The sequence below is a fragment of the Haliotis asinina genome, chromosome 5, assembly GCF_037392515.1.
Source record: "Haliotis asinina isolate JCU_RB_2024 chromosome 5, JCU_Hal_asi_v2, whole genome shotgun sequence".
Taxonomy (NCBI): domain Eukaryota; kingdom Metazoa; phylum Mollusca; class Gastropoda; order Lepetellida; family Haliotidae; genus Haliotis; species Haliotis asinina.
Window position 1 is genome coordinate 16,587,230 of NC_090284.1, and position 27,142 is coordinate 16,614,371.

The 27,142-nt window shown below is 41.3% G+C and overlaps 1 protein-coding gene and 1 long non-coding RNA gene across 2 annotated transcripts in view; one reads left to right on the forward strand and one right to left on the reverse strand.

Moving 5' to 3' along the window:
• LOC137283743 (cadherin-23-like) lies at positions 1–25,230 on the forward strand. Its single transcript, XM_067815411.1, has 18 exons — positions 1–404; positions 1,425–1,569; positions 6,436–6,630; positions 7,894–8,204; positions 9,726–10,232; positions 10,639–10,836; positions 11,960–12,182; positions 14,939–15,258; positions 15,739–15,981; positions 16,317–16,405; positions 17,142–17,231; positions 17,466–17,534; positions 18,938–19,004; positions 19,514–19,641; positions 20,672–20,712; positions 21,659–21,698; positions 22,835–22,891; positions 23,728–25,230. Exons 1-18 carry the CDS (start codon positions 21–23, stop codon positions 24,029–24,031), a joined length of 3,411 nt encoding a protein of 1,136 aa, XP_067671512.1. The 5' UTR covers positions 1–20; the 3' UTR covers positions 24,032–25,230.
• Positions 1–27,142, reverse strand: part of LOC137283747 (uncharacterized) — a 702,566-nt gene that overhangs the window by 285,080 nt on the left and 390,344 nt on the right. Inside the window, exon 2 of the long non-coding RNA XR_010956876.1 lies at positions 17,998–18,040. This is a non-coding gene — a long non-coding RNA (uncharacterized lncRNA). The remainder of the gene's footprint in view (positions 1–17,997; positions 18,041–27,142) is intronic.

The following is a 27,142-nucleotide window of genomic DNA, read 5'->3' on the forward strand; positions in this document are numbered from 1 at the left end:
GAAGACCCAACAATCAAGTGATGTTTGTCATAGACTCTGGAGGCTCGGACAACTTCAGGGTGAATGGAAGAACGGGCAGAATCACTGTCCAAACAGGAGCTGCGCTGGACCGAGAGCAAGAAGCCAACTATAGTCTCGTCGTTGTCACCATTGACCAAGGCACGCCTCCTTTATCGTCTAACACTACTGTGATTGTCAATATCACGGACGTTAATGACGAGCCACCTTCTTTCAACGTGCACAGCAACACTGCAAATTTTAAAGAAAACAGTACAAGGGCTTGCTCCTATACTTTCAACGCTACTGATAAGGACGAGATCAGTTTATTGAATTATACCATCTTGTGGGACAGAAGCGCTGCTTACGACGAAAGAGGAGGCAATGTCAATGTTTCACTGGTTAAGGTAATACTCATCTTTCTTTAGGCCGGTGGGGTATCCTAGTAGTTAAGACGGGCGCCTGTCAAGCCGAAACCCCGGGTTCGATTCCACTCATGGGTACAATGTGTGAAGCTCATTTCAGGTTGCTCCTACGTGTTATTGCTGGGATATTGCTAAAAGCTATCACCCATTTTGTTTTCAGTGATTATTTCATACCAGGGGAATCAAAACAGATAGGTTTTAGAATGCTCTGGCCCATATAACAAACACTCTATACTGAAGTGTGTTATTGGTTGTCAAAGACACCACTGACGTCACAATGTACTTAAGAACATTACCATCCTGCGCTGTTAAAAGGGTTTGGTACGGTCCCAGCTACTGCTTGTCACATAAATGGGTGGATTGTGGTGCTAGGTGAATTCGTGGATAATGTTACCCCAGGAGGTGGGTCATTTATCATCCAAAACAAGTGACCATTGTAGATATTGCTTGTGTGAGATGAAACGTTTTGCGGCGTAAAGCAACAAACAAACAAACAAATAAACAAAAATCGAATCGGTCCTGACATACTTGTGATTGATATACAGAGAATCTCACATTGGACTGATAACATTTATATCTGTCTAGACCAGATTCGGTTATTTTTGTTTGTTGCTGTGCAATATTCTTAGCACTAAGTAATATTCTAGCAATATGGCGGCGGCAGACAGTATACTGATCAACAGCATGAACATCTATCTACTCCAAAGGGTTACGACGTATGAAGGCGTGTGGCATCCAAGTCACCATGGACAGCATCGTTCCTTACTTGGAGCCAACAAATAATTAACCACGATATCCTCTCTAACCCCAATGTAGTGCAGGTGTTCTTGCTATTGCGATCTTTCTGAAAGGGGCTGCGGTGTGAATAGTGACCTCTCCAAACGCAATATTTTACTTTTGAATGTTACAATATGTCATGAACTGCGTTATTCATTGCTGCTTGGTCTAGATTAAACCCTATTCTTGCATAGTTATTCAGTGAACGAAAGTTATTACTTACAGGACTGGTTCAGCGTGAGTGCAACGACGGGAATCTTGTGCTCGGCATCCCATGTGATAGACAGGGAGACGGCTGAATCCATCACGATCATCGTCCAAGTACGAGACCTTGAGGCAGAGGAAAACATTGATGAACAAACTGCTACGGGTTAGTCAGTTTCTGTTGAACAGGGTAGGGCTTTAAATAGACGAGAAAACACGCCTCCGTGGTTTTGGCAGACAATGTAAAACCGGATTTCCCGACCCCGATGGTTTTGCATTGTCTAGCAAAACCGAGAGGAAGTGTTTTCCCTAACATATATACCGTCAATGATGAGTAATTACAATGTAGATGGACCCGTGAAGGTCCATGCTTGCCATTAAAGGGGACTATGCTTGAGGCGACTAAAGGGATCGGGTGGTCAGGCTCGCTGACTTGGTCGGCACATGTCATCGGTTCCCAGTTGCGCAGATCGATGCTCATGTTGTTGATCACTGGATTGTCTGGTTTCCAGACTCGATTATTTAGAGACCGCCGCCATATAGATGGAATGTTGCCGAGTTCGGCGTAAAACTAAACTCACTGACTACAGTGTAGATAATCATTTAATGCAGCTACATAACAACAGCTGAAGTGCGCGTAAAATCAATTTAATGACAGTGACTATTCGTAGATATTTTAAACCCCCTACCTTCGTCGGCCCGGTGCCCGTGCGGTAGAGCGTTTGTCTACAAATGTTAGAATTGTGGTTCCAATCACATTACACGGTAAACATTTGTAATGTGTTTTTAATCTTAAATGATATTGTTCAATTGATTTCAAACACTCATGTGTCATTTGAATGTAGATGTTCATATAAAGTTGGGAAAAGTAAAACCTTGGAAACGGTCTTACTAACGACAAGTAAAACCTGGAAAGAGGTAAAACCTGTCCCTCCAAAACAAAAATCTCACATGCGGTTATTCTGGGAAAACAAACGATCACCCAATATATAGTGAAAAGCACACTTTAGGTTTATATAGAGCTTTTGATGTGAACTGAGTTAACCTTGATGTGAGAGGGAGAATCGTGGTTAGCAATATTCCCGAATATTCACTTGACGTAAGACAGTATGTAAATCTGGATCCAGTAATAAGAATGATGGCATTTATAATGATCCAAACCCCGCACCACGTTTGGAGGGCTACAACCTGATTATGATTACCCCGGATAACCCAAGCTTCCTATTGGGGCTGGAAGGTTAATAGACACATGACTTATCCCACCGGGTACCCATTTACCAATTACAGAGGTAATTTTGGACAAATTCACTTACCTAAGATGACACCACATGTATGGCATGCGCTTCTTTGTATGGCATGAGTAAAGCTGTTTTACATGGTCACCCATCCAAGAACTCTCCGCGCTCAACGTTGCTTAACTTCAACTTACATGTAACCTGAGCTCTATGCACGAGACCACCACCACGAACTTTATGTCGTTCCTCCCTCGTTTAGCTGACAACTGCCATACACCTGGAACGTGGTTAAAAGGAGTGTGAGGTGTTGTCCGTGCTGTCATGATCAGTCACTAATGCACATGCCAGAGAATCGACTGCGGCGTTCAATAAGAGTCCACGTTGGAAATGCTAGCTGCTTTGCGTCAGATATGACTTTTTGTCACTTAAAAACAAAAAGATTAGCGTACAACCACAATGCACTTCAGATCATGATCATATTCACGTTGTCTGTCAACGTTACAGAGAATAATAATAATAGTCAGTCTTTTCCCAAAACTGAAGTTGATTTATTAAATGACATTATTTCCATGAAACTTTCTGCGGACTGTTCATTACATGAAGTAAATTGTTGTGTCTATGCTGCTGCTCGAACCTTGGAGGAACTTCACACAGTTTCCAAAGAAAAGTCTTCTAATACTAAAAACAATAAACCAAGAAAAAACCGGTTTCAAGTAAAATTAAGAGAAACTGGAAAATATATTTCCTGGATAGAGCTGTGCCTGAAATTAAGATCATCAGGGAATACCATGTCTAAATGACAAAAGGCAATTTGGAGAAAATTAAAATTACAGTACAAAACAACAAAAGAAAAGGTACTTCTCCAAATTGTCGATTCCCTTAAGGCAAAAATAAAAATTTGGACTGAAAGGAAGAAAAAATGGGAAAAAAGAAACAAATTTATCAAAGAAAATAAACAATTTAGAAATAATGAAAAGCAATTTTACAGGCAACTCAAGACATGTGTTGATGAGCATGATAAACGACCTCCCATGGCTGCCAATGAAAGGTTCTGGAAACAGTTGTGTTCTGTACCCGGCGACTGTAACCTGGAGGCACCATGAGTCAGTGATTATGACCATGCAATGCATGAGAAATTAACCAGGTCGTTTGTCTGTTACATCTCACCAGATTGCCTGAAGACTGTTATAAAGAATTCCAAATCTAATACAGCTCCAGGGCCTGATGGCATTCGAAACCGGTATTGGAAACTGTTTCCCTGTGTCCAAACACCATTACTTCACTGTTTCAATTCTCTTGTGGACACAGGTGATGTTCCTCCATGGTTCTGCAAAGGTCGCACAATACTCCTCCCCAAAAAGGGAGACTTGACTGATCCCAAAAACTTCCGCCCTATCACATGTTTAAATACTCAATACAAATTATTCACAGGGTGTTTGACAAACTTCGTGTCATCTTACTGCTCGTCCAATGAGATAATTTACAGAGAGCAGAAGGGGGCGAGAAAAGGATGTTGGGGGTGCAAGGATCAACTTCTTGTACAGAAAATGATTTTGGAAGAGGCTAAAACATATCATCGCAACCTCTCCATGTGCTGGATAGACTACAAGAAGGCATACGACTCTGTCCCTCACGAATGGATTCTGAAGTCTCTACAGTGTATTGACCTCCCTGAGCGACTACTTGATTTGCTCAAGTCTTTAATGAGTTGCTGGTCGACTCAACTTGAGATGTACTCACAAGGGCAGGTGCAGACTTCAGAATCTATTCCAATCAGATGGGGACTATTTCAGGGGGACTCCTTCAGTCCTTTGCTTTTTTGTCTGTCTCTTAATCCTTTGAGTTTTCTGCTCAATAGGGAGGAAGGTTACCATCCCGGACCTCCTCAGCACAGATCCCCAACACCTCTTACTCATCTCCTATACATGGATGACATCGAGCTCCTTGCCAAAGGAGATACCAATTCGAAAGAACAGGTTCTCCTTGTCGAGTCCTTCTCTAATGATATTGGCATGACTTTTGGACTCGACAAATGTAATACTCTTCATTTGAAACGTGGCAAGGTAACTAATGATGGATCGGTCAAGTTACAAGGGGGGGGGGGGGGGGGGGGGGGAGTTATTGAGCATCTTGTGGAAGATCAGGCCTACACCTAGCTTGGAATGCAAGTTCGAGACAAGCTCCAGAATGCCCAGATTCAAGATAAACTTCGGGCCGAGTATAAATCTCGTTTAAAGAAAATCTGGAGCTCCGAACTAAATGCTCGAAACAAGGTCAAAGCCACCAATACCTTTGCTGTGCCAGTCCTTTCCTATTCCTTTGGAGTAGTTGATTGGACAAAACAAGACATCCAAGGTCTTGACCGCCTGACCAGAAGGATCATGTCTGATAACAGAGCACACCACCCTCGTTCCTCTCTTAATCGTTTATACATGCCAATCAATTCTGGAGGCCGGGGTTTGATTAATGTGGAAGCTCTTCCTCTGGTGATGCACGTCAAGACTCATGATGAAAGCAAGGAATTCCACAGCTATTTTAAGCGTGCCAAGGTTGTTGGACACAATTTGAAATTTGACGTTGATTTTGTTGATGGTGATGTACTGCTGGGCGGTACAGTGATGGGAGTAAACCAGGTGAAGTCTTTCACCAAGTCTGCCCAGAGTCGTTCCTTTGTGGAGAAGCTTTCTGAGAAGCCACTGCATCGTGTGTATATGCAGTGTGTGGAACAGAACAGCAATCCAACCGACTCCTTCGCCTGGATGAAGTCGGCTGGTCTCAAATGTGAAACTGAGGGCTTCCTTTTTGCTGCTCAGGACCAGTCACTTCCCACTCGCAATCGCCAGAATGTTATTCTTAAAGAAAATATCAATATGAAATGTCGTCTTTGCAATGAATTTACAGAGACTGTCCAACACCTTGTCAGTGGATGCCCTTTCTTGGCACAAACTGCATATCTTAAAAGACATGATGGCATGGCTCGCTGCTTTTATTATCGTCTCCGCCATGCCTGTGGCTTTGACTCCGAGGTCCATCCATGGTACGACCCTGAGCATGTCCAGGGCGTCCTGGAAAATGATGCTTTTAAGCTTCTCTGGAATAGGCCAATATACAGCCTGAGACGAATTCCAGCCAACAAACCCGATCTTGTCCTTTTTGATAAAGCCAATGAAATTATTTATATCATTGAATTTTCTGTCCCTTTTGACAGCAATGTGATTGGCAAGATTCAGGAAAAGCATGATAAATATGCGGACCTCGCCTTCGAAATGTCTCGCTTGCATCCAAAGTACAATGTCGTCAGGCTCCCCATTGTTCTCGGTGCCCTTGGTTTGGTACCTCCTGATCTCTTGGCGCAGATGAGGAGAGTGCCCGGGTTCTCCACCGGGAGCACAGCCCTTCTGACAATCTGGGTAATGCAGAAGGCTGCAGTGTTGGGAAGCCTCCATATTCTCCGAAAAGTTCTTGGTGGTTTTGACTAGGCAGTGTTTCCTGGGAGAAGTCCCATTCGCTGTCTGGGCTGCATGTAGAGGGGGAGAGGGCCCTGAGCTGATGATGAGCTTTACCAGCCTGACTGTGCCAGGATCACCCGAACCCTCTCTGCTGCATTTCAATTTTTAATCTGTAAAAAACATAATAGGAACATCATGCAATGCAATGGGGAATCTTTGGTGCAACAGTCACCTTCATTGCGCTCCTCACTCCGCACCCACCTCCTCCAATAATACCTCCCTGTAATACTAACCCAACTTTACATGGGTTCATTATAAATAGTGATGATGACATGTGTCTCCCTTTAGCGTCAGTTTCTGTGACCATCGTGGACATCAACGACAACTTTCCTGAGATAGAACAGGGCAGCAACATCGCTGTGAACGTATCAGAAGGGACGCCGATAGGGACGGTCATTAAAACCCTCGACGCCATCGACAGAGACCAGAGACAAACAGTGACTTTCTCAACCAGTTCCGTAGATTTTAACATCACTGAGGAAGGTATGTAAATGAATATATGCTGAACAGCAAAAGAAACGTAACACTGATGTTTTGTATTTTTTTAAATAGAAGATATACATTTTTGTAAACTTGACCGATTACTTTTACGAGAGTCCATTCCATGTCAACGTTCCAACTTGCACTTCTGCTGTTTATTAATAATCCGCTTATAAATTGCTCATAACTAGGCACATTGCCTACTCACTTTGCTTTATACATTACTGTCCCCGGCCATAGTAACTCCCGATACTTTTTCAACTGAATGGGGTTCATAGTGCAATGTTGCCTGTTAGGTGCAATGGACTAACCACTCACACTGCCATCACATCGTCACCCATTTTACATCTGCTTGAATTGTAACAATGTGAACCTAAGTGTCTAGTCCAAGGATACATCGCAAATGTGTCCACCTTGGGGGTCCATCTATCGGGGATCGAACCCGGCCCTTCGGAGTGATAGGCAGACACCTTACCACTGCGCTGCAATATAGCTAAATTTAAGCCAGAACCCACCCTATATTTTCCAGCTTGTACATCAAAATTAAAGACCTGGTTTTGCTTTGGGAACGTTGGGTTCCATTCGAATGACTGAAAACTAAAAATGCCAGACAAACAGATATGGGAGAGGGCGTTCCTAAGTTGGATAACGTGTGCCCATTCATTTCATTTTCGAATAAAAGTATCAAGAAAGATAGGGAGAGAGTCAGTCTCTCGTGAGTCAAGCTGCCAAACACGGTTATCCTTCCAGAGGCTCTTCGAGCTCGACGTTGCTTAACTTCAATAAATTCGTGACCTAATCTCTACGTGCAGGATAACGCACAGCCACATATAGTTGGAATAATGTAACAGTAATGCTACATGGATATATGAACTTTGGAACTTGACAAACATAAGGAAAGTGTGACAAAGTAACTGACCATTGCTCAGGTCGGATAACGGTTGTTTAGATTCCTCAAAAGGGACAGCTCCGTCCATGACCTCTAGTACCCCAGACCTCAGAAATGGTCTTCAGCAAACTACGCTTTTCATAAGACGCGACCAAGGGGATCCGACTAACGAGATGCAGTGGTCAGACTCACTGACTTCTTTGATACACGTCATCGCAACACAACTGCGTAGGTTGATGCTCTTGCTTTTTATCATCGCCTATTCTGGTCTAGACACGATTATTCACAGAGGGACGTCATACAGTTTGAATTAGCTGAGTGCTGTGTTAAACAACAAACGATCATATGCTCAAAGTATCACACTGTAATAATTACAGGTCGCATCTCATTGGCTAAAAAGCTTGACCGTGAAACTGCAACAACAGTAAACTTCACAATCTATGCCACCGACAACGGTTCTCCACCTCTGACATCCACATCTACCATCAACATCGTGGTTCTCGACATCAACGACAACGACCCTCAATTCTCCATGACGACCTTCACTTTCAGCGTATCTGAAGACTGCTCCAACGGAACGGTGGTAGCTACAATTCACGCCACAGACAAAGATGAAGGTCACAACGCTAATGTTACCTACCTATTAGGGGATGACAAAGGGGGACTTTTCAGGATGGACAGCATTAACGTGAGTACTAGCTTAGTACTAAACAAAGATGTAAATATTGAGCAGATTTTAATGATTAATCGGTCATGGGTCTGGTGTTCGATTCGGTAACATCTACATGTGATCCGTTCGTGATACAGCATCTAATCACTGCTGAATGTATTTCTCTAAAATGAGAACCATGTCCAAAACATGAGAGCGAAAATTCACTATCGGTTGGGAGAAATGAAATATATTAGAAATGGAATAATTATATCCCCGTACTATAGGTTTCAGCATCCTGTTGTGTCCAGGTTGGTGATCATTAACACTAATCATGATGAATATGTACCTGTTATTGTTAGCTTATTTTCATTACCTAGCTGCCTTTGCCGGGACAACACGAGATAATATATTTATGAATTTTGAATATACAGAAAAATGTCATGGAACTTTTCTCATAATCAGAAGTATTTTGACAAGACAAAACATTCGTCTGTAAGATTCCGACTCCATCATTCAAGAGTGAGTGAGTGAGTGAGTTTAGTTTTACACCGCACTCAGCAATATTCCAGCCATATGGCGGTGGTCTGTAAATAATCTAGTCTGGACCAGTCAATCTAGTGACCAACAACACGAGCATCGATCTGCGCAAATGGGAACCGATGACATGTGTCAACCAAGTCAGCGAGCCTGACCACCCGATCCCTTTAGTCGCCCCTTACGACAAGCTTAGTCGCCTTTTATGGCAAGCACCGTCACTCAAGAACATGGCACAGAATCAAATCCTGTAATAGTCATTTACGGGTTGGAGCATTAAGAAAGCATAAGATTTGCAGATGAACACTTCAGTACAATTAGAATGCAGTTTCGTCGTCACTCATATGATAAATCCGCATTCTTTGTTTTAGAATCTGATGATACCAGATATTATCAAAACAGCAAACGTATTCTTGCCCGCCACAAACGCATGTCAGGGATAATAATATTATAATATAGATTATATCAAAAGAGGAAACTGCATGATACACTTCTGTCGATGGTGCTTCAGTTTGGAAACGTTCTTCGCATAACACTTTGAGAAACTCTTGCAAATTCTTGAATCTTGTAACACTAAATAAACTTGAACGTGGAACACTTGAAATCACAATAAGAGCGTATGCCCGCGGTGATAAAGCTCGATGGCCTACCTTTAGAATACAGCACTACAAACTTTAAAACCACGTCATAATTCTCTTTTACGTAATTGTGCGTGTTTAGGTTAGTTAGGTTAGGTTAGGTCAACCTAATCCTAACGTCCTCACGTGAAATTGTGGTGTTGTATTCTGTAGGTGTTCGAATGTCGTTTAAAATGTCGTACAGGCACTAATTCAAAAAAACAATCCAAGAAAAAAACTAAATGTGTAATACGATGCAACTCAGGAACGGCCGTCGTGTTTGATGAGGTATTATCAGCCATCATCGGAGGTGGAATTCTAGTGTCTATCCAATGATTCCAAAATGATCAGATTTTTTTCTTGGTTGTCTACCCTTTGATGTTTTTTCGGAATCTCTGTCCAACAGGGTTATATCATCCTAGAAGGATCGTTGGACCGCGAACGCGTCAGCACATACAGTCTCACCGTCACAGCTCGGGATAACCCAGTCTTCGAAACACCGAGGTTAAAGCGGACAACCATCACTATTATTGTGACCGACGTTAATGACAACAGTCCCCAATTTAATACCGACTACCAGCAACGTATTAGTGAGAAAACCAATCAAGGTACCGTAATATTGACAGTACAAGCAACTGACGAGGATATTGGCAACAATGGCAAAGTGTGGTACTCTCTTCAAGACGAGACGGCCAATTCTACTGTCTTATTCGCTATTAATGCTACCACAGGAGTTATCACTGCAGCGGAGAACCTGATAGGAAAGGCCGATACCTACGCTCTGACGGCCGTTGCTACCGACGAGGGCAAAGGAAATCTCACCGGTAACACCACTGTGACCATTACCGTCTTGGACGAGAACCTCAACCCGCCCGTCTTTGTCAACGTTACCGATATCCCCCCGATACCAGAGGTACGTTGAAATACTGTTGCATTGTGGGTTCTAGTCAGCGTTCGAAATTAAGATCGGGCCTTCGGTCCGAAGCCGCCTGAAAACCACTCGGACCCAAAGTTTCTGCAAGTTCTTATGGTGACAGCATTCTCATCCCCAGACCCACAGTTTAAATAATACTTTTATAAGGCCATAATTTTGTAAGATTTCAAAATATTAAGGCGTAATAAGTCGGACAGAGTGATTTACTTATAAAAGTACCCACTAAAAATTCACCAGCCAGTCGGGCCAGTGACAGTGGAGATTTACTCGCCCAAATAGATCTCTGGCCACGGACTAGTGGGCGAGTGGCTATTTCGCACACTGGATCTATGGCTAACTCAGCCTGTATGTTTTGGAACTGAGTATTAAACAACTTTCTTTCTAGTGTGCCCGAGTGCAGTCACAGATCGTCCAATTTTTCGCTACGGATGCGGATAGAGATAAAGTTTACAATGGTAAAGTGGAGTTCAATATGACTAACGACACCCCTGATACCACCAAACAATACTTCAGTCTGGACAAGTCTACTGGATCTTTAACAGTTAAACAGAAACTGGACAGTGAAGTGCAGAACACATTTACAGTGAGTATTTATTGCGTGAAAAGCAGTGGTACTAGACTACGTAAAGTAAACGTAGTGATAGTAACAGTCAAGCGCGTAGCAAGCCGATAGGTTTCAAAGTTTTAATTAGATAGTATTGACAGCTTGCTCAACTTTCAAAGTTTTAATTAGATAGTATTGACAGCTTGCTCAACTTTCAAAGTTTTAATTAGATAGTATTGACAGCTTGCTCAACTTTCAAAGTTTTAATTAGATAGTATTGACAGCTTGCTCAACTTTCAAAGTTTTAATTAGATAGTATTGACAGCTTGCTCAACTTTCAAAGTTTTAATTAGATAGTATTGACAGCTTGCTCAACTTTCAAAGTTTTAATTAGATAGTATTGACAGCTTGCTCAACTTTCAAAGTTTTAATTAGATAGTATTGACAGCTTGCTCAACTTTCAAAGTTTTAATTAGATAGTATTGACAGCTTGCTCAACTTTCAAAGTTTTAATTAGATAGTATTGACAGCTTGCTCAACTTTCAAAGTTTTAATTAGATAGTATTGACAGCTTGCTCAACTTTCAAAGTTTTAATTAGATAGTATTGACAGCTTGCTCAACTTTCAAAGTTTTTTTCATAATGGTTGATACGCCTCTGACAAAAACACTACTAGCAGTAAAGTAGTAGTAGTAGTAGCAGCAGCAGTAGTAGTAGTAGTAGTAGTAGCAGTAGAAGTAGTAGTAGTAGCAGTAGTAGTTGCTGTAGTAGTAGCAGCAGCAGCAGTAGTAGTAGTAGTAGTAGCAGTAGTAGTAGTAGCAGTAGTAGTTGCAGTAGTAGTAGTAGCAGCAGCAGCAGCAGTAGTAGTAGTAGTAGTAGTAGTAGAAGTAGTAGTAGTAGCAGTAGTAGTTGCAGTAGTAGTAGTAGTAGCAGCAGCAGCAGCAGCAGTAGTAGTAGTAGTAGTAGTAGTAGTAGTAGTAGTAGTAGTAGTAGTAGTAGTAGTAGTAGAAGTAGTAGTAGTAGCAGTAGTAGTTGCAGTAGTAGTAGCAGCAGCAGCAGTAGTAGTAGTAGTAGTAGCAGTATTGGTGGATGTTGTTGTAGTAGTAGTTGCAGCAACACATGTACCAGTAACAAGATTATCACTATACCCCATGGTGTTGCAGCTGAAGGTGCTGGCCTATGACCAGGGTTCCCCCCGACTGACGACCACCTCAAGACAATACACAATTAAACTGAAAGACGTCAACGATAATCCCCCGAAGTTCAATCAGTCCGACACAAGACAGAAGCAATTCTCTGTGTCGGAGAACACAATTAACACTTCTCTTGGACCGATCCGAGCTGAAGATCCGGACAAGGATTCTCAAATCTGCTACCATTTATCAGGTTAACAATCTAAGCAAAGGCATGGCCTGGGTGGGCAAAACAAAGTACATCCATTTAATGTGGATTCAAAGACCTTACTTATAAAAACGCTGTCTCCAAAAGACGAACACAGTATAAACTCTTACAAAGAGTATTTTCATAAAGTTTTTAAATAGAAGGCATAAACGTAAACGCTTACTTTTTATGACACACCGATTTTTTGTTTTAAATTTGCGTTTCCTTTGCTGTTCAGTATATGATACAGCTACCAGATACTTGTCTTTACTTTATTTTAGTCAGAATTAAGCATGGACAACTTTCGTTTGCACGGTATTTTAGAATGCATGACAGCCTCCGTATTAAGCTCGAAAGTATTACATTTGCATGACGTGCATATGGCGGTCGCACAGTCCCTGAACCACCTTTTAGCTCTCTACCTCAATTGATTTTCAGCATTTTCGAAATATCTTGTCTTGGTTTTCCCGAGGTTCGATCTTCCACCTCACTTAAGCATTAAGTTTCGATCGCATTTGCTAGGTTCAGAATATGTGCTATTGTTGCGTTTGTATCATACGAAATTTAATCATGGTTATGTTCGTATCATAGTAGTTACATGGCCACTTGTCAGGTAGCGTGGAATGGTACCTCCCAACTGTATTCGTATTTGCGGCAAAAGGCTTTGTAACGAGTTCACAGTTTTTTAGAGTTTTCATTTACCAGATCCATCGGCTTCTATTCTGTTTCTGCCATGGTCTGGGTCGCCAAGATATTTGCCATGATTGTTGTCGCAAACAAACGTCGATCCATACGATTCTTCAGAAAGCATTTAGAAGTTGGTGAAGTAATACAGCACATATCTTACGGATACCAACTTCTTGAATTTATGTCTCACGATGTGTCGGAACTTGGTCTAACCCCAACATCAGACTGAACTGAACACTAAGGCTGTTAACACTTGCCGTGACGTCACAATGTGTATGGCGTCACAATGCTGTGACAACATAATTCAAGTTGAAGTGAAAGGTTGTAGCTAAGAGGGTTGACAGAATGAATACGTGCATGTTATGAATATATCAAATATTATAGCTAAAATGGGAAGAAGTATCCACCAAATACAGTTAAAAATTACTTGTCTTTACTTTTTTAACAAATATGATTTTCAAATAGAAATACAATTATGATTTTTCTACAAGTATGATTTGCGGTCCTTGGTCTTTTCAACTGCTCTCTTTCGCTGGGCAGTTAATGAAATGCTTCTGCAAATGACAATACACTGACAAATAGCGTTACCCTTAAATTGTTGGATTAACATAGAAGTGTACGGATCCAACTTATGTAAAATTGTGGATTGATTTAGATATGTACAGAGACTTTTTTATAAGTGTAGAGAATGTAAAGTAATACTAACAGCAGCAAGTACATAGATGTTATTGTTTATACATGGGTGCCCTCGTCAGTTTTTACAATGAGCTTTTTACAATGCGGACGAGAGTATGTTTACATAGAGTGGTTGAGAGATAAACCTCTTGATCTCTGTTGATCTCGGGCACTAATCTTCTTATGTTGATTCACTCAAGAAGTTTTATTTTGCGCCAAGATTTGAGTGTGTTGCCAGTTGGAGTGATTTGGACTTTTGACAATGTGTTTTGTGAGTGCAGATTTGAGATCAGCTTTATCAACTGAAGGTTTATATTGTTTTAGTCTTATGTTGAAGAGCCGACAAGTTTCCCCAATGTAGCTGCTTCCACAATCACAACAAATTTCATAATCATTGACTACCACTCGTATTATGTTGTCATAGCAATGTGACGTCATAAGCATTGTGTCATGGCCAGAGTTAACAGTTAAGCCTTACTGTTCAGTTCAACCTGATGGTGGGGCTAGAACAAGCCCAGAAACGTCGCGAGAAATAAATTCAAGAAGTTGTTATCCATAACACATGGTCTGTATCGATCCAGATGTTTCAAGGAACTTGCGAGTAAAAAGACCGCCTCGAATACATTCTTTGGTTGAATTTATTTCTACTTCACAGATAAAAAGTACCATATGCTCTAGATCTTTTCATGAAACGAATCTTTGTAGTAATAGTTGAATTGTTCAAGTGAGTTGCAGTGTTGCAAAAACGTCGTCCATTCTACCCGTCTTGAACAGTGGAAGGCGGATTCAGACCTCAAGTAAAATTTTAGGCCTCATTGACTATTGCCCAATGAAAGGTGTAGGGATTTATATGAGTGAGTGAGTGAGTGAGTTGAGTTTTACGCCGCACTCAGCAATATTCCAGCTATATGGCGGCGGTCTGTAAATAATCGAGTCTGGACCAGACAATCCAGTGATCAACAACATGAGCATTGATCTGCGCAATTGGGAACCGATGACATGCGTCAACCAAGTCAGCGAGCCTGACCACCCGATCCCGTTAGTCGCCTCTTACGACAAGCTGAGTCGCCTCCTATGGCAAGCATGGGTTGCTGAAGGCCTATTCTACCCCGGGACCTTCACGGGTCAGGGGATTTATATGAAGACTAATTAAGGGGTGGTACAATAGAAGTTGGCAATATATTCATGTGGCATTACGTTAGTAATACTTTATACCTTCTTCAAATATTCACGTATTCACGTATACATGTGTGTGTGCTTGTCTAGGATGGTTTGGAGGTTTGGAATTGCTGGTCTTGAACGTCCGCCACGTTTGAAAAATGGTTTGTGAATAACGACATAATTAATACACATACGGGCACCTCTAAACGACTAAGGACATGATGTATTTACTTTGACAGACTCCATATACACTGTTAATCTGAAGATGAGACGAACTCTGGAGAACAGAACTCTGTACTTAGATGTGGTCCAACCGTTCGACAGAGAAAACGTGACTTCCTTTACTCTGAAAATCATAGCCACGGACTGCTCACCGTCTTTCTACAGCCAGCTGTGTGACAACTCTAGTTTGAACCCCACCTCCATAACACCGTCTAGTCTCATCACAACGATTACAATCCTGGATGAAAATGACAACCCACCTGTGTACCGCCAACCAGTCTTGTCGAAGGGAATACGAAATACCGTGACTCTGGGAAAAATCATTTTTGAACTGGATGTAAGTTATGCGAGCCAGGCGGGATCGACTAGTGGTTAGAACGTTCGGTCGTAATACCAAAGACCTGGGTTCGAATCCCACATTGATTGCAAGCCAGTTGGGTGTTTGAAGCCACTGTCCTTTGTCCCACGCCGCGATATTGCTTAAATATTGCTCAAAGCGGCGATATAAAATGTATGATGAGTGAGTGCAAGAGTTTGATTTTTCACCGCCTTTAGCAATATTCCAGCAATTTCACAGCGGGGGGCACCAAAAACGGGCTTCACTCACTGTACTTATGTGCGAAATCGACCCCGAGTCTCGAGTACCTAATGAGAATATTTTTTATTTTACATGCTATGGACATTTAAAGAACGAATTATATGTTTGGTCATATATTTCATATTTCATTTCTACTGGATTGTAATTTTAGACCAAGGGTTTTGAAACCACAGACTGGCAATATAGGTTTTAACATAATGAAGATTTTTTGTATTACAGACATTGGTTTACGACCGTGACAGTCTCAAATTTAGTCGCCATGCCTTCTACCGTGTCAACGCAACGGAAGCAGACCCCACCCTCATGACAACATTTAACCCCGTGAAACACCCTATCCCAATTTCCCTGACAGAAAACGGTACAGTTGCCACCAACATGTCATTCTCGGCTGACATGTACGGATTCTTCACCATGCAAGTGGCCGTAAACGACAGCGCGGGGATGGATATGGCGGAAGTAAAAGTAAGTTTCTAAACAAAAAATATACCCGATGCAATGCTACTTTTCGATTTACCATATGTACTCATGTTTTGTAGGTTATTATATTGACCTGTCTTTGCGTGTGTTTGTGATAAATGTCAGCGGAGGTATACGATGCATTCACATTTTCCCAAGTAGATTCTTTAAAATAACGATATCGCACACTTCCCACATATTTTGTCTTATATTACACATACCGGGGCATATTCACTCAGGTCACGAGTAGGTCACGATCCTACAAGTGTATGAAGCTAAAATGGTATGATAGCTGATTTGATGGTTTGAGGCCCAGCTAGCTCAAATGTTAATGTCTTCAGATTTTCATCATTGCTGACTTCCAAGTATTGAAGATCACATTCCTGCAAAGTATCGATGACGTATTAAGGATACAGGACGATGTGTTGAGGTAAGAGAACCAGCACATTAAGAGGGACCTCGTAAGAACAACGTAATTATTGCTGCTGAAATGCAATGCATGTATTTTGATTAAAAAAATAATCCCACAAAAGGGGAAAAGGAAAATTAGTATATGATGTTATAATCATTTAAGACTTTACTTAAGTTGGCTGGATGGTTTAGCCTAGTAGTTAAAGCGTTCGCTCGTGAAACTGAAGACCTGGGTTCGATTCCTCACATGGGCATAATGTATGAAGCCCATTTCTGGCGTCCCTCGCCGTGATATTGTTTGAAACGTTGCTAAAAGTAGCCTTTAACTAAATTAGTTTGGGATGGAAATGGGTTACTGCTTACGGCTCACCATTTTATAATATCGGGTGTTGTCATGTTGACCAATAATAAACGTAAGATTGTCATACTAACAGTTATCCTAACCCCAAAGCAAGACTTATGTGTCAAACGTTCTTACCCATGCTTGCCATAAAAGGCGACTGTGCTTGTTGTGAGAGGCAACTAACGGGATCGGGTGATCAGCCTCGCTGACTTGGCTGACACATTTCATCCTTTCCCAGTTACGCAGATCGATGCTCATGCTGTTGATCACTGGATTTACTCGTCCAGACTCTATTATTTACAACCGCCGCCACATAACTGTAACATTGCTGAGTGCGGCGTAAAACTAAACTCACTCACATTATTTGGGGTTTATGACTTATGTATATAAATTGTTTCCAATCTTTAACCAGGGACATGAGCAACGCCACGGGGTATACGTTCCTCACCAATGACGACGTTGCGTCTCACCTTGACGCGGATGGAAATATACAGCCCTACCAGTGAGTGATATTAGGCCCACGTAATAAATTCAGTTCGATACGTTATGAAATTTGATCGTCTTAAAAATATTTGTTATTTACATTCTTAATAAGGTGAATCGTGTATTTGAAGGAAAAACCAAGACAGAGTACGTTCGATACGTATGAAAATGACGTTTTGCTATGTAATGAGACCATCAACTCCATAATGCATGGTGAAATAGTTCTATGCTTACTCTAACATTTTGCTTCCAGCTCAGACATGTACGTACATGCAGTAGATCCTGCGACTGGTGAAATATTGGATGCTGAAAACACTAGACGGTAAGTGTGAAGGTCGGCGCAGTGTGCGTCTATCGCTGGCCCGCTGGCCCGCTGGCCCGTAGCAAGTAAAAATCAAATCGGGCTAGTAAATTTCCACAGTCACTGGCTCGGTAGTCCAGTGCATTTTCATGATGTCATTTTGTAAATATATCACCATCTCCGACTTGCAAGCCATGCAAGAGCATGGCTTGATAATAATGCAACAATGATGAATCACGTGTTATGCTGACATTATCTTATTCTTATCTTTTTTAGTATGTAATCTCTTACATTAACATTTCGCGCTAGTGGTCTATTTTAAGGACTAGTAGCCTTCTAGCATAGCTTCCACATGTTATGCTGACAATATCATATATTGTCATCTATTTTAATTTGTAATCTCCTGGTTAGTTTCTACATTTAAATTTCAAGTGAGTGCGCAGTCTAAGTAAACTTCTTCTCAGTGTATTTCGTTACACTACACCACTGAGTCTAACAAAACCTAGTAGAAGGTCGCGTCAGGTGACCTTTCACCAATCAATGACAGTCCAATCACATGCAAGACGGTTAAATAGATTTAACCAATCAGACAACGGCTACTATTTAGGGATCGGAGGGACTTTCAAAATATTCAGGTCACCGACACAGATCTCTCCACAAACAAAAATCAGCATATAACACAGTTATTTGACCAGCTGTATATACGCTTTGGGGGTTCTGTTGACATGGTTACCATTAGCTAATATATCCGCAAGATAACATCCTTGAATATTGTCAAAAACACTATTTCAGCGACTGTTTACTCACCGTTGGCATGGCAGTACGTACGCCGTGTGCATCTCCCGGAAGCGATCGTACGCTAAATAGCATTCGGAATCTTTCGGGTACGAACCTTTTCGAGATAAAAAGTTCATAAGGGATGTGCGAGTGTGCACTTTCGCGATTTGGTAAGCTGTGTTCTGATTGGTCAGTCTCAAAGGTTACCTGACGCGACCTCCCATAAGGTTTTGTTAGACTCAGTGGTGGAGTGTAACGAAAAGTACTGAGGACAAGTGTACTTAGACTGAGTGAGTGCGTTAATTTAAGGGCTAGTAACTTTCAAGCAAAGCTTGCCCGACTGGTTTGAAATATCGAGAAATATCGCATGTAGGGTGAACTTGCAGATACGTGTATACAATGGATATGAAGACTTATAGCAATGGTAATTATGATAATTATTATGATGATTAGTGATCGTCAACGGTGATGAATCAAAAAATGCTTAAATCAGTTTTTCTTTTTAAATAATTGTTTAATAATCAATTTTAATCCTCCATGCTGAACACTGAGGAATATCATGTATAACCGATTTCTTCAGGATATTGATTGATAAGGATATACTAATGCGCTGTGACTACACCTATATCAGCGGGTTTTGTTCACAGGATTATCGACAGAAATCAAGCCCTTGGATCTAAACTCATTTCCAACTACAAAGTAACACAAATAGGGGTAAGATATCTGTACCTTGTCTTAATCTGAAACATATGTAATTCTGTAATTATAAGGACGCTTACACCAATTTAATGCCCAACACTCGATGTGACTATCACTGGAATCCGATTGGCTTGGTTTTGAGATGACGCACCATTGACTACAAAGGAGTAATCTGTAATACCAACTCAGTGTCGCCTATTCTGCATAAATGAATATCTATGAAGTACCATATTTGTATAACTAATACTGTATTGTTTATGAGAAAGCGCAAGATAAATCAAATGCTTATGGACCATTTACAGTGTGTAAGTAAGTGACTTTGGAAGCATTATGACGGCGGGGAACACCGACAATTGGCTTCACATATTGTACCCACGTGGGGAATCGAACCCGGGTCTTCGGCGTGACGAACGAACGCTTTAACCAAAAGGCTACCCTACCGCCCCGGGCCATTTAGAGCTTCAATTATGTGTCCATTTCCTGAGGCTCTGCACAGATAATTTGGAATTTTCGTTTTCTACCAGGAAGCCGATGCTACCGTTGCTCAGCGCGACGACAGCGAGAGGCGAATGTACATCCTCATTGCCATCGTCGCCCTTCTGAGTTTCACCCTACTCCTTCTAATCTACATCTCCTGTAACAGGATCCGGAGGTCAGGATTCATTTGCTTATCACATCTATGTAACAGGACACCTGGTTAGCTATTCTAACGTTCGTAGTCCTACGAACTTCTTAGGCCTATTCTTAACACATAGGGTACGATCAAAGTTACGAATTCTTAAGGCTACGAACGTTTCGAGAATACGAGCCCAGTACACTATAACAATTAAACGCTTCACTTTGCATGAATGTTGTGATCCCAATAAATAAATGTGTCACTAGACTCCGGTTGGACACCATTTGTAGTCTTGCACAAACTGTGAGACGTAACAGTAACAGTAATCAGAATCTTTGAAAGACAGTTAGAAGTGGAACACATAGGAAAATCAGGATATATGGATGCCGAGGTCTTTATTGTGAACAACACGACTTTTGGCAGGGTACGCCTCACCTGATGAAGGAGCAAGCTGGCACGCCGAGACGTCATGAAAGCCGAATGTATTAGATTTTTTTATCTAGCTCGTGGATCGCTTGACTGGCTGGTTTGTTTGCAGAACGCTGTCAGATAGTGGGAGTACTGCATCCGGCATCGGATGGTCGAGGCTTAGTTTTTTACGCAAATAATCTGACTGTCTGGTGGTACCTTTAGGATATACTTGTCCTTTTTAAGGGGCATCTTCAATAGTATTTTGTGGTTCACTTACATAATGCGCACTGCTGTGTTGCCCTTTACACCCAATTAAATTTGCTTGTGTATATTCAGGACTGGCTATTCATTTGCATTGTATTTATGTTTTCACTTCAAAGTGAATTGGCAGAAAAATACCAGATAGGCCAGGTAGGTATGGTATTAGAAGACTGACTGACAGTTATTTCTACGATAGCCAAGACATGATATTGGATGTTCCATTTCAATGACTTTTGAAATATTATGTTAAGCTATCCTTTCGGCTCAATATTGATGTTTGCACTGGAATCAACTGTTCCCAATATGTCGTCTTTCTGGATAGGAAAGACAGTTCGTCCCACTGAAGTGAACATGTTTTAGGACTGATTGTGCCATATTTTCTTTTGTTTCATAGATATAAGCGGAAATTAAAGGCAGCAACGATTGAAGTGAAAGGTAAATACATGGATGCTTATATCAGTAGAATATCAGAGATTCTTTGTCATAACAGACGAGGGAAGGCTTAAAGCTCGGAGATAAGCTATGGTGTGGACAGTCTTTGTCCTGTTGATCGGATATGATTTTTTATCATAACCCTTCCGATATCCACACATGTATTGTCTGGTCAATCTTGGTGGAGACGTGACTCCTAGCATAGAAACAAACCGTTGGCATCAGGTAGCACTCAGGCTTTAAAGAGTTTACTGTCCCAAATGTTTGAATACCGAGGATGTTCAATACGGAAGGCTGAGGGTGGTAAATCCAGGGCGTAACCATTGTTACAAGTCGGTCCTATAAATCAAACGATACTGCTTCAAACCGAAATATTTCCTCTCGATTTGGTACTTTGGCGTTTCTGGTAAGAGACTGCCTTGGATTCATAGCGTTGACACATGGCGTGTCGAGTACGTTACAAAGAATGAAACTTTCGTTAAAGATACGAACATGATAAGTTTTGTGACCTCATCCATCCATCCATCCATTCATCCATCCATCCATCTAAACTATCCATTTCAGCTCTCTATTTCCTTCTTGAACCCCGCCGTCTTATTCCTAATAATTTCTGGGGATTGACATATTGACACACTTAGTTAACACATGTCATGCGGGTAAGAATTGATCTTCAGCAACCAATTCTTGTCGTAAGAGGCGACTAACGAGTTTTCATCGTCAGGTTCTCTGACCTGGTCGACACATGTCATCGTATCCCAGTTGCGGCGATCGATGCTCAAACTGTCGATCACTGGTTTGTCCAGTCGAAACTATTTACAAGCCGCCACCATATAGCTGGAATATTGCTGAGTGAGGCATAAAACTTAACTCTCTCAATATTTTAAGGCAACATCTTCAGGGAAAATATATATGTGCAATATTTGCTTCATCCGTGTACTTGATGTTTCAGCTCCAAAATATGAAGAACCAAAGGAGAATGGCGTTGTAAAGTAAGTGCCACGTGATTTTGTATTCAGTTATGCGTGATAAAACGTTATTAAACAAACCAGTTGGATAATGGCGACTTGTGGTTCCCAGCACGTAATCAACAGACAAACACCTGCATGTTTAGGGTATATGTGTTTGTCTTTTAACGACCCACTGGGCAAAATCTCAGGCGACGTAAGAGTCGTCTGTAGATTTTCGAGTACATACCAGACAATCCAATGGTTAAAATCATGACTATCATTTCAACAAATGAGAAAGGATGACAGACGTTATCCATGTCAGGTAATCCGAACAAATTAATTGCCTCTTGCAACAATCATCAGGTGCTGAAGATCAGTTGTATCTTCACGAGTCATACCTGTATATAAATGGTGCATTTGTGGTAAAGAGAGATGGTTTGAAAAATGACAATTTGCATAGAGCATCACGGATCGAGCAGCCGTGAAGATCCGGGTTTGAATTAATTTCAAGCAACCTATGCTTCTCGTAAGAGGCGACTGACGGATCCGATGGTTAGACTCGCTGGTCAACTCATGCTTCCCGTAAGAGGCGACTGACGGGATCCGATGGTTAGACTCGCTGGTCAACTCATGCTTCTCGTAAGAGGCGACTGACGGGATCCGATGGTCAGACTCGCTGGTCAACTCATGCTCCTCGTAAGAGGCGACTGACGGGATCCGATGGTCAGACTCGCTGGTCAACGCATGCTTCTCGTAAGAGGCGACTGACGGGATCCGATGGTTAGACTCACTGGTCAACTCATGCTTCTCGTAAGAGGCGACTGACGGGATCCGATGGTCAGACTCGCTGGTCAACTCATGTCATCGTATCCCAGTTGTATAGATCGATGCATGTGCTGTAAGTAAGTGAACTGTCTGGTCCAGACAAGATTATTTACAGTTGCGTGCGTCTTGAAACTCAACCCACTCGCTCATAAATCAGGTTAGAAGAACCATTTAATTGCGTTTCGGCATACACGTACACCGGTGCGCACTGTTGTTCATGATATCAATCACAGGGTCGTCTGATCCAGATTTGTTTACTTGCAGGCCTACAGTATGTAGCTAAATATTTCAGCGGTGTAAAATAACACAGGACTATACCGTTGCTGGTGTTACAAGCTATTGTTTTCTTTCAGCTTCAATCCCCTCTTCAATAAGGACATCGCCATGAATCAGGAGATGGATACAACGAGGTGAGAGGGTACAGAATGAATTGGTGGATGTACGGGTGGGTGGCATGTTTGTAAGTGAATGGATGGGAAGAAAGGGAGTAAGGCTAAACACCCCATTTCCCAGTGTTCCACAGTAGTGGACTCCAGAAATGAGCTTTATTCGTTTTTGTCACCGAGGCCAATGGAAGCTGGACCTTTGGTGTGACGAGTCACTCTTTGTTCACAAACACAACCACCACTCCCGCTCTGTTTGAATTACGGCTGGGATGGGTAATCCGGATACCCGTGGCGGATGGGTAATGAGTCCCAGTACCCGGACCTGTTGTGGTTATGTGAATAATAGATTAAACAATGTATTACGTTATTCTTTCATGATTAAACTGTTGAAGTGTCTTTGAAGATGTCCATGTAATTTTGCACCCACCTGTTTTGAATATGACCCGTGGTTACGATGTTGCAAAACTCCAAATTGTGGCCTCCGACGTGAAAAATATATCGCCATTTCTTACAAATCTGAGGAATTAACATAGCATGTGTCTGGGTAGGATAGTGTGTAGGGGTGGGGTACACGGGTTCAAACATTTGGACCCGTCAAAGGCCTAACTGAAATATCGTTATGATGAGAGGAAAATGATAAAGAAAAGGTATCTCTTGCTTGAACGTTGCTTCCTTTAAAACTAAGGAGTTTCACAACAGTCCTTTGTCAAACATTTATGTAATATGGTATATGATATAGTTCTGTGGAACTGTCTGGATTGTTGATACCCCTGTGTACTTTACGTGGAACCATTAATGACTGCTACCAGATGCCGCAAGTCTTGATGCAGTCGTAAAGTTGCAACGTTCCTCTTCCCCAGCATTGCGTCAGGCGACTCGTTGGACAACAATATGGTCCTCGACGGTAATACCGCAAAGGAGGAAGATGAACAGGAGTTCACAGTCAACTTCTTCGACGATAAACAACAGATCCGTTACAGCAACAACGCTCTTGGCGAGGTGCTGCGCCAGTACGACTTCATTGACGAGGAAATGGGGACAAGGAGACACGACGTGGGGGATTCAGCAAGCTCCAGCTCTGAACAAGGAAGTCCGAGAAAGATGGTGATGGGAAGAGACGTAGATTTAGGGGACGTCAATGATCTGGAATCGACAGATATTTGAGAAGTGTCTTTGATCAGTGAACTGAATTGAATACAACAGAGACACACTCGTGAAGGAATAGATGTTGTGAAACTTCAGCAACATCTGAAGATTTAGGAGACGTCACTGACCTGGAATCGAGAGATATCTGAGAAGTGTCCTATCTGTGAACTGAACAGCAGACAACAGAGTGACACTCAATGAGTAATACATTCTGTGAACCTTCAACAACTGAAGCTACTTTTCTTCGGTATACTCTTTTATCTGTTCCCATATTGGCCCGTTCGATCCTGTTAAAAACGTGATCATGTGATTAATTCATTATTCCGGACATTTGCATACCCGGAGTGTTTGACAATGCCTTTTAGTGTTTGACGATTAACTGTCCCTGGGAGATTAATGTGTTTCATTGTGTGTGAGATATTGTAAATAAGCAGTCAAATGTCCTTGCCTGACCGAGAAGTTGTTAACTGTTTAGGTTTTAGTATTTCATCACATTACTGACACTAAGTGTTGTCTCAGTGAAAGGTTGTGTGTTTTTAGATTGTTTTTGTTTAGTTTACTTCATGGTTACCGATGTTCATCAATAGCCAATCGTTAATATACACGTGCATGTTGCTGTCATCACCATATCAAATTCTCATAATAATTTAATTGCTTTAATTTGTACATTTATACTTATGTAATTCGTCGTTGATAGACTAATGTGAATTTACGTTCTATGCTGTCGATCAGCACACAAACATAATCACTTTATTCTTTTTTGCAAATGTATGGTGTAATTTATCAACCAATGACAGAATGGAATTACAGCAATATTCTTCATCTGCAGGTACAAATTGATGCAAAGGAAAGAAAACTGTATTGTACATTAAGATGAAATCAAAAGATGCTATTTTTGTGAGCTTTTGAGATGTTGTGCAATATGATATAATCGCCAAGCAGTATTCAGATGACGCAGAAGCAGTATTGTGACGTTGGTACATGTATTTTTAACATGTTATTGTTTACATTTGAACATTATTACGTCATGCATATCAATTGTTAATCTATAAGAAGTCATGCCTGATCGTTATCATTCATCTCCACACTGTTGTTTTTTGTTGTTGTTGACGTTTATCCGAAACAGTGTGATATGATAACATCGTGTGTGTACATGACAGAATACAGTCAAACTGGTCGCAGTCTACAGAAGACATGAATAAATTATTTTCATATTTTTTATTTTCTTAAATTATCTCACCGATGAAACTGGGGCGCCGGGGGGGGGGGGGGGGGGGGGGGGGGGTAATACATTCATCGGCTGAGCCGTAGATGTATCCTGAGTGTAGTGGAGATTCGTCGGAACGTTTATACTGACGATATCGAGGACGATATAGGCAGTGTACTTTAACGTTATGTCATATAGGTACTTCGACTATTCGTGGCAAATATACCATTAGCGGAACAAACCTACTTGCACGATACTTTCATAAATTCAAACGAACAGTTGAAACAGGATTTGGTATAACCTTTGATTCTGTTGGTTTTGAACTGAATCGCAGAGAATTATTCTGCTGAAGATCGAAATAGGTAAAAATGTGCCGACAGGTGTTTATGTATTTTGCATGCCGGTTGAGTTACATAATATTTAAATATGAAATGTCGGTTACCATTGTACAATTGTTTATTCACATGTATACATTGATGAGGTAACATATTTGTGAACTTGCACCATTTGGTATTTGATCAAGGTATTAAGTACTACAAACTTAACGCAGAGGACCACGGAACTCACCTGAAACCTTGAACTGAATGTAGATGTGCCCCGTCTCAGGCTCCAATAGGTTAGCTTAGAGCATTACAAGGCTCTGAGTCCATTCGGTCAAGTCTAGTAATTGCTATTTAAACCATCTACAGTGGAAGCTGTCTAAACCGACACTCCTTGGGACTGAGTAAATAATCCAGTTTAGACAATGTGCCGGATTGTAGAGCTGATGATAAGTGTACAAGTCATAGATGGGATTGAGATTTTATGCCGTTGTTGACAACCTGCCGGATTGGACAGATGCTGGTTTTGACAGCCTCCACTGTACATTTATGAAGGCCGTTATTTAGAACATGTTGGTTGATCAGACACATGGCCTCTTCATAGCGATATATGCAGAAAGGTGGTATGTAGCTATCTTTCCTGACTGACTGCTATGTAGGGATAAATTAAGAACTAGCGGTTTCGAATAATTTAGCTAGCAGTACAAATACCAATATGAGCGTGTACAGTACACACAACACACACACGTGCATGCATGTAGTAAACTTTTATACGATCCTGGACAATGATCCATAAAAGATTCACCTCAAAATGGCAGTTTCACAATCAACATCTGTAAGGCGGCGACCCTTACGAAATGGAGTCGACAATTCATGGCTCACAGCACTGGTTATATGGCGCCCACAATGTGCAATCAGACAGATGAAACACTGTGACCACTAAATCATCAGTTCAGAAAGTTCCAATGACATTCTCAAAGTGACCAGGCAAATGGCCAACCAATATCATAATCATATTTGGTTTGTTAAGTTTTCAGAGTAGTACAGTGTCTGCCAAAAATCACTGAACAGGGAAATAATCTTTGTGTTTTCTTCTTTAAAGGTACAATGTCACGCTCCTCCGACAATATTTTGGTCTAGGATATAATAACAATAATAATAATAAGGGTATACATATAGGGACATATGAACTCACTTTAGCTTCCTATTGGTACAAACACTGAAGTCCATAAGTGAAACTTCGATTCGAACAGCTTCCAAACAAATAACACTTGCCATACATCGAAAACTGCGGCGTTGTTGGTGTTTGGCGAACTGGCCTAAATCATATGTTGCGTTATAGGATATTCGTAAGGAGCGTTACAAGGGCCATAACTCTGTGGGGTTCGGTCGATAGAGGGCGCGAGAGTCGATTTAATGCAAAGTTGCACTAATTCATTTAATTTTTATCTTTTTAACTTTACATTATAATCTTAATACCGAATGTATTTTCCGGAAATAAAGTATATGGTAGCTTGCTCATTTTACAAGTTCTGCGTGATGGTGTGGTTAACGCGTGGTCAATCAGAAACCTGAAGTAAATGTAAAACGCCCTTCTGATGT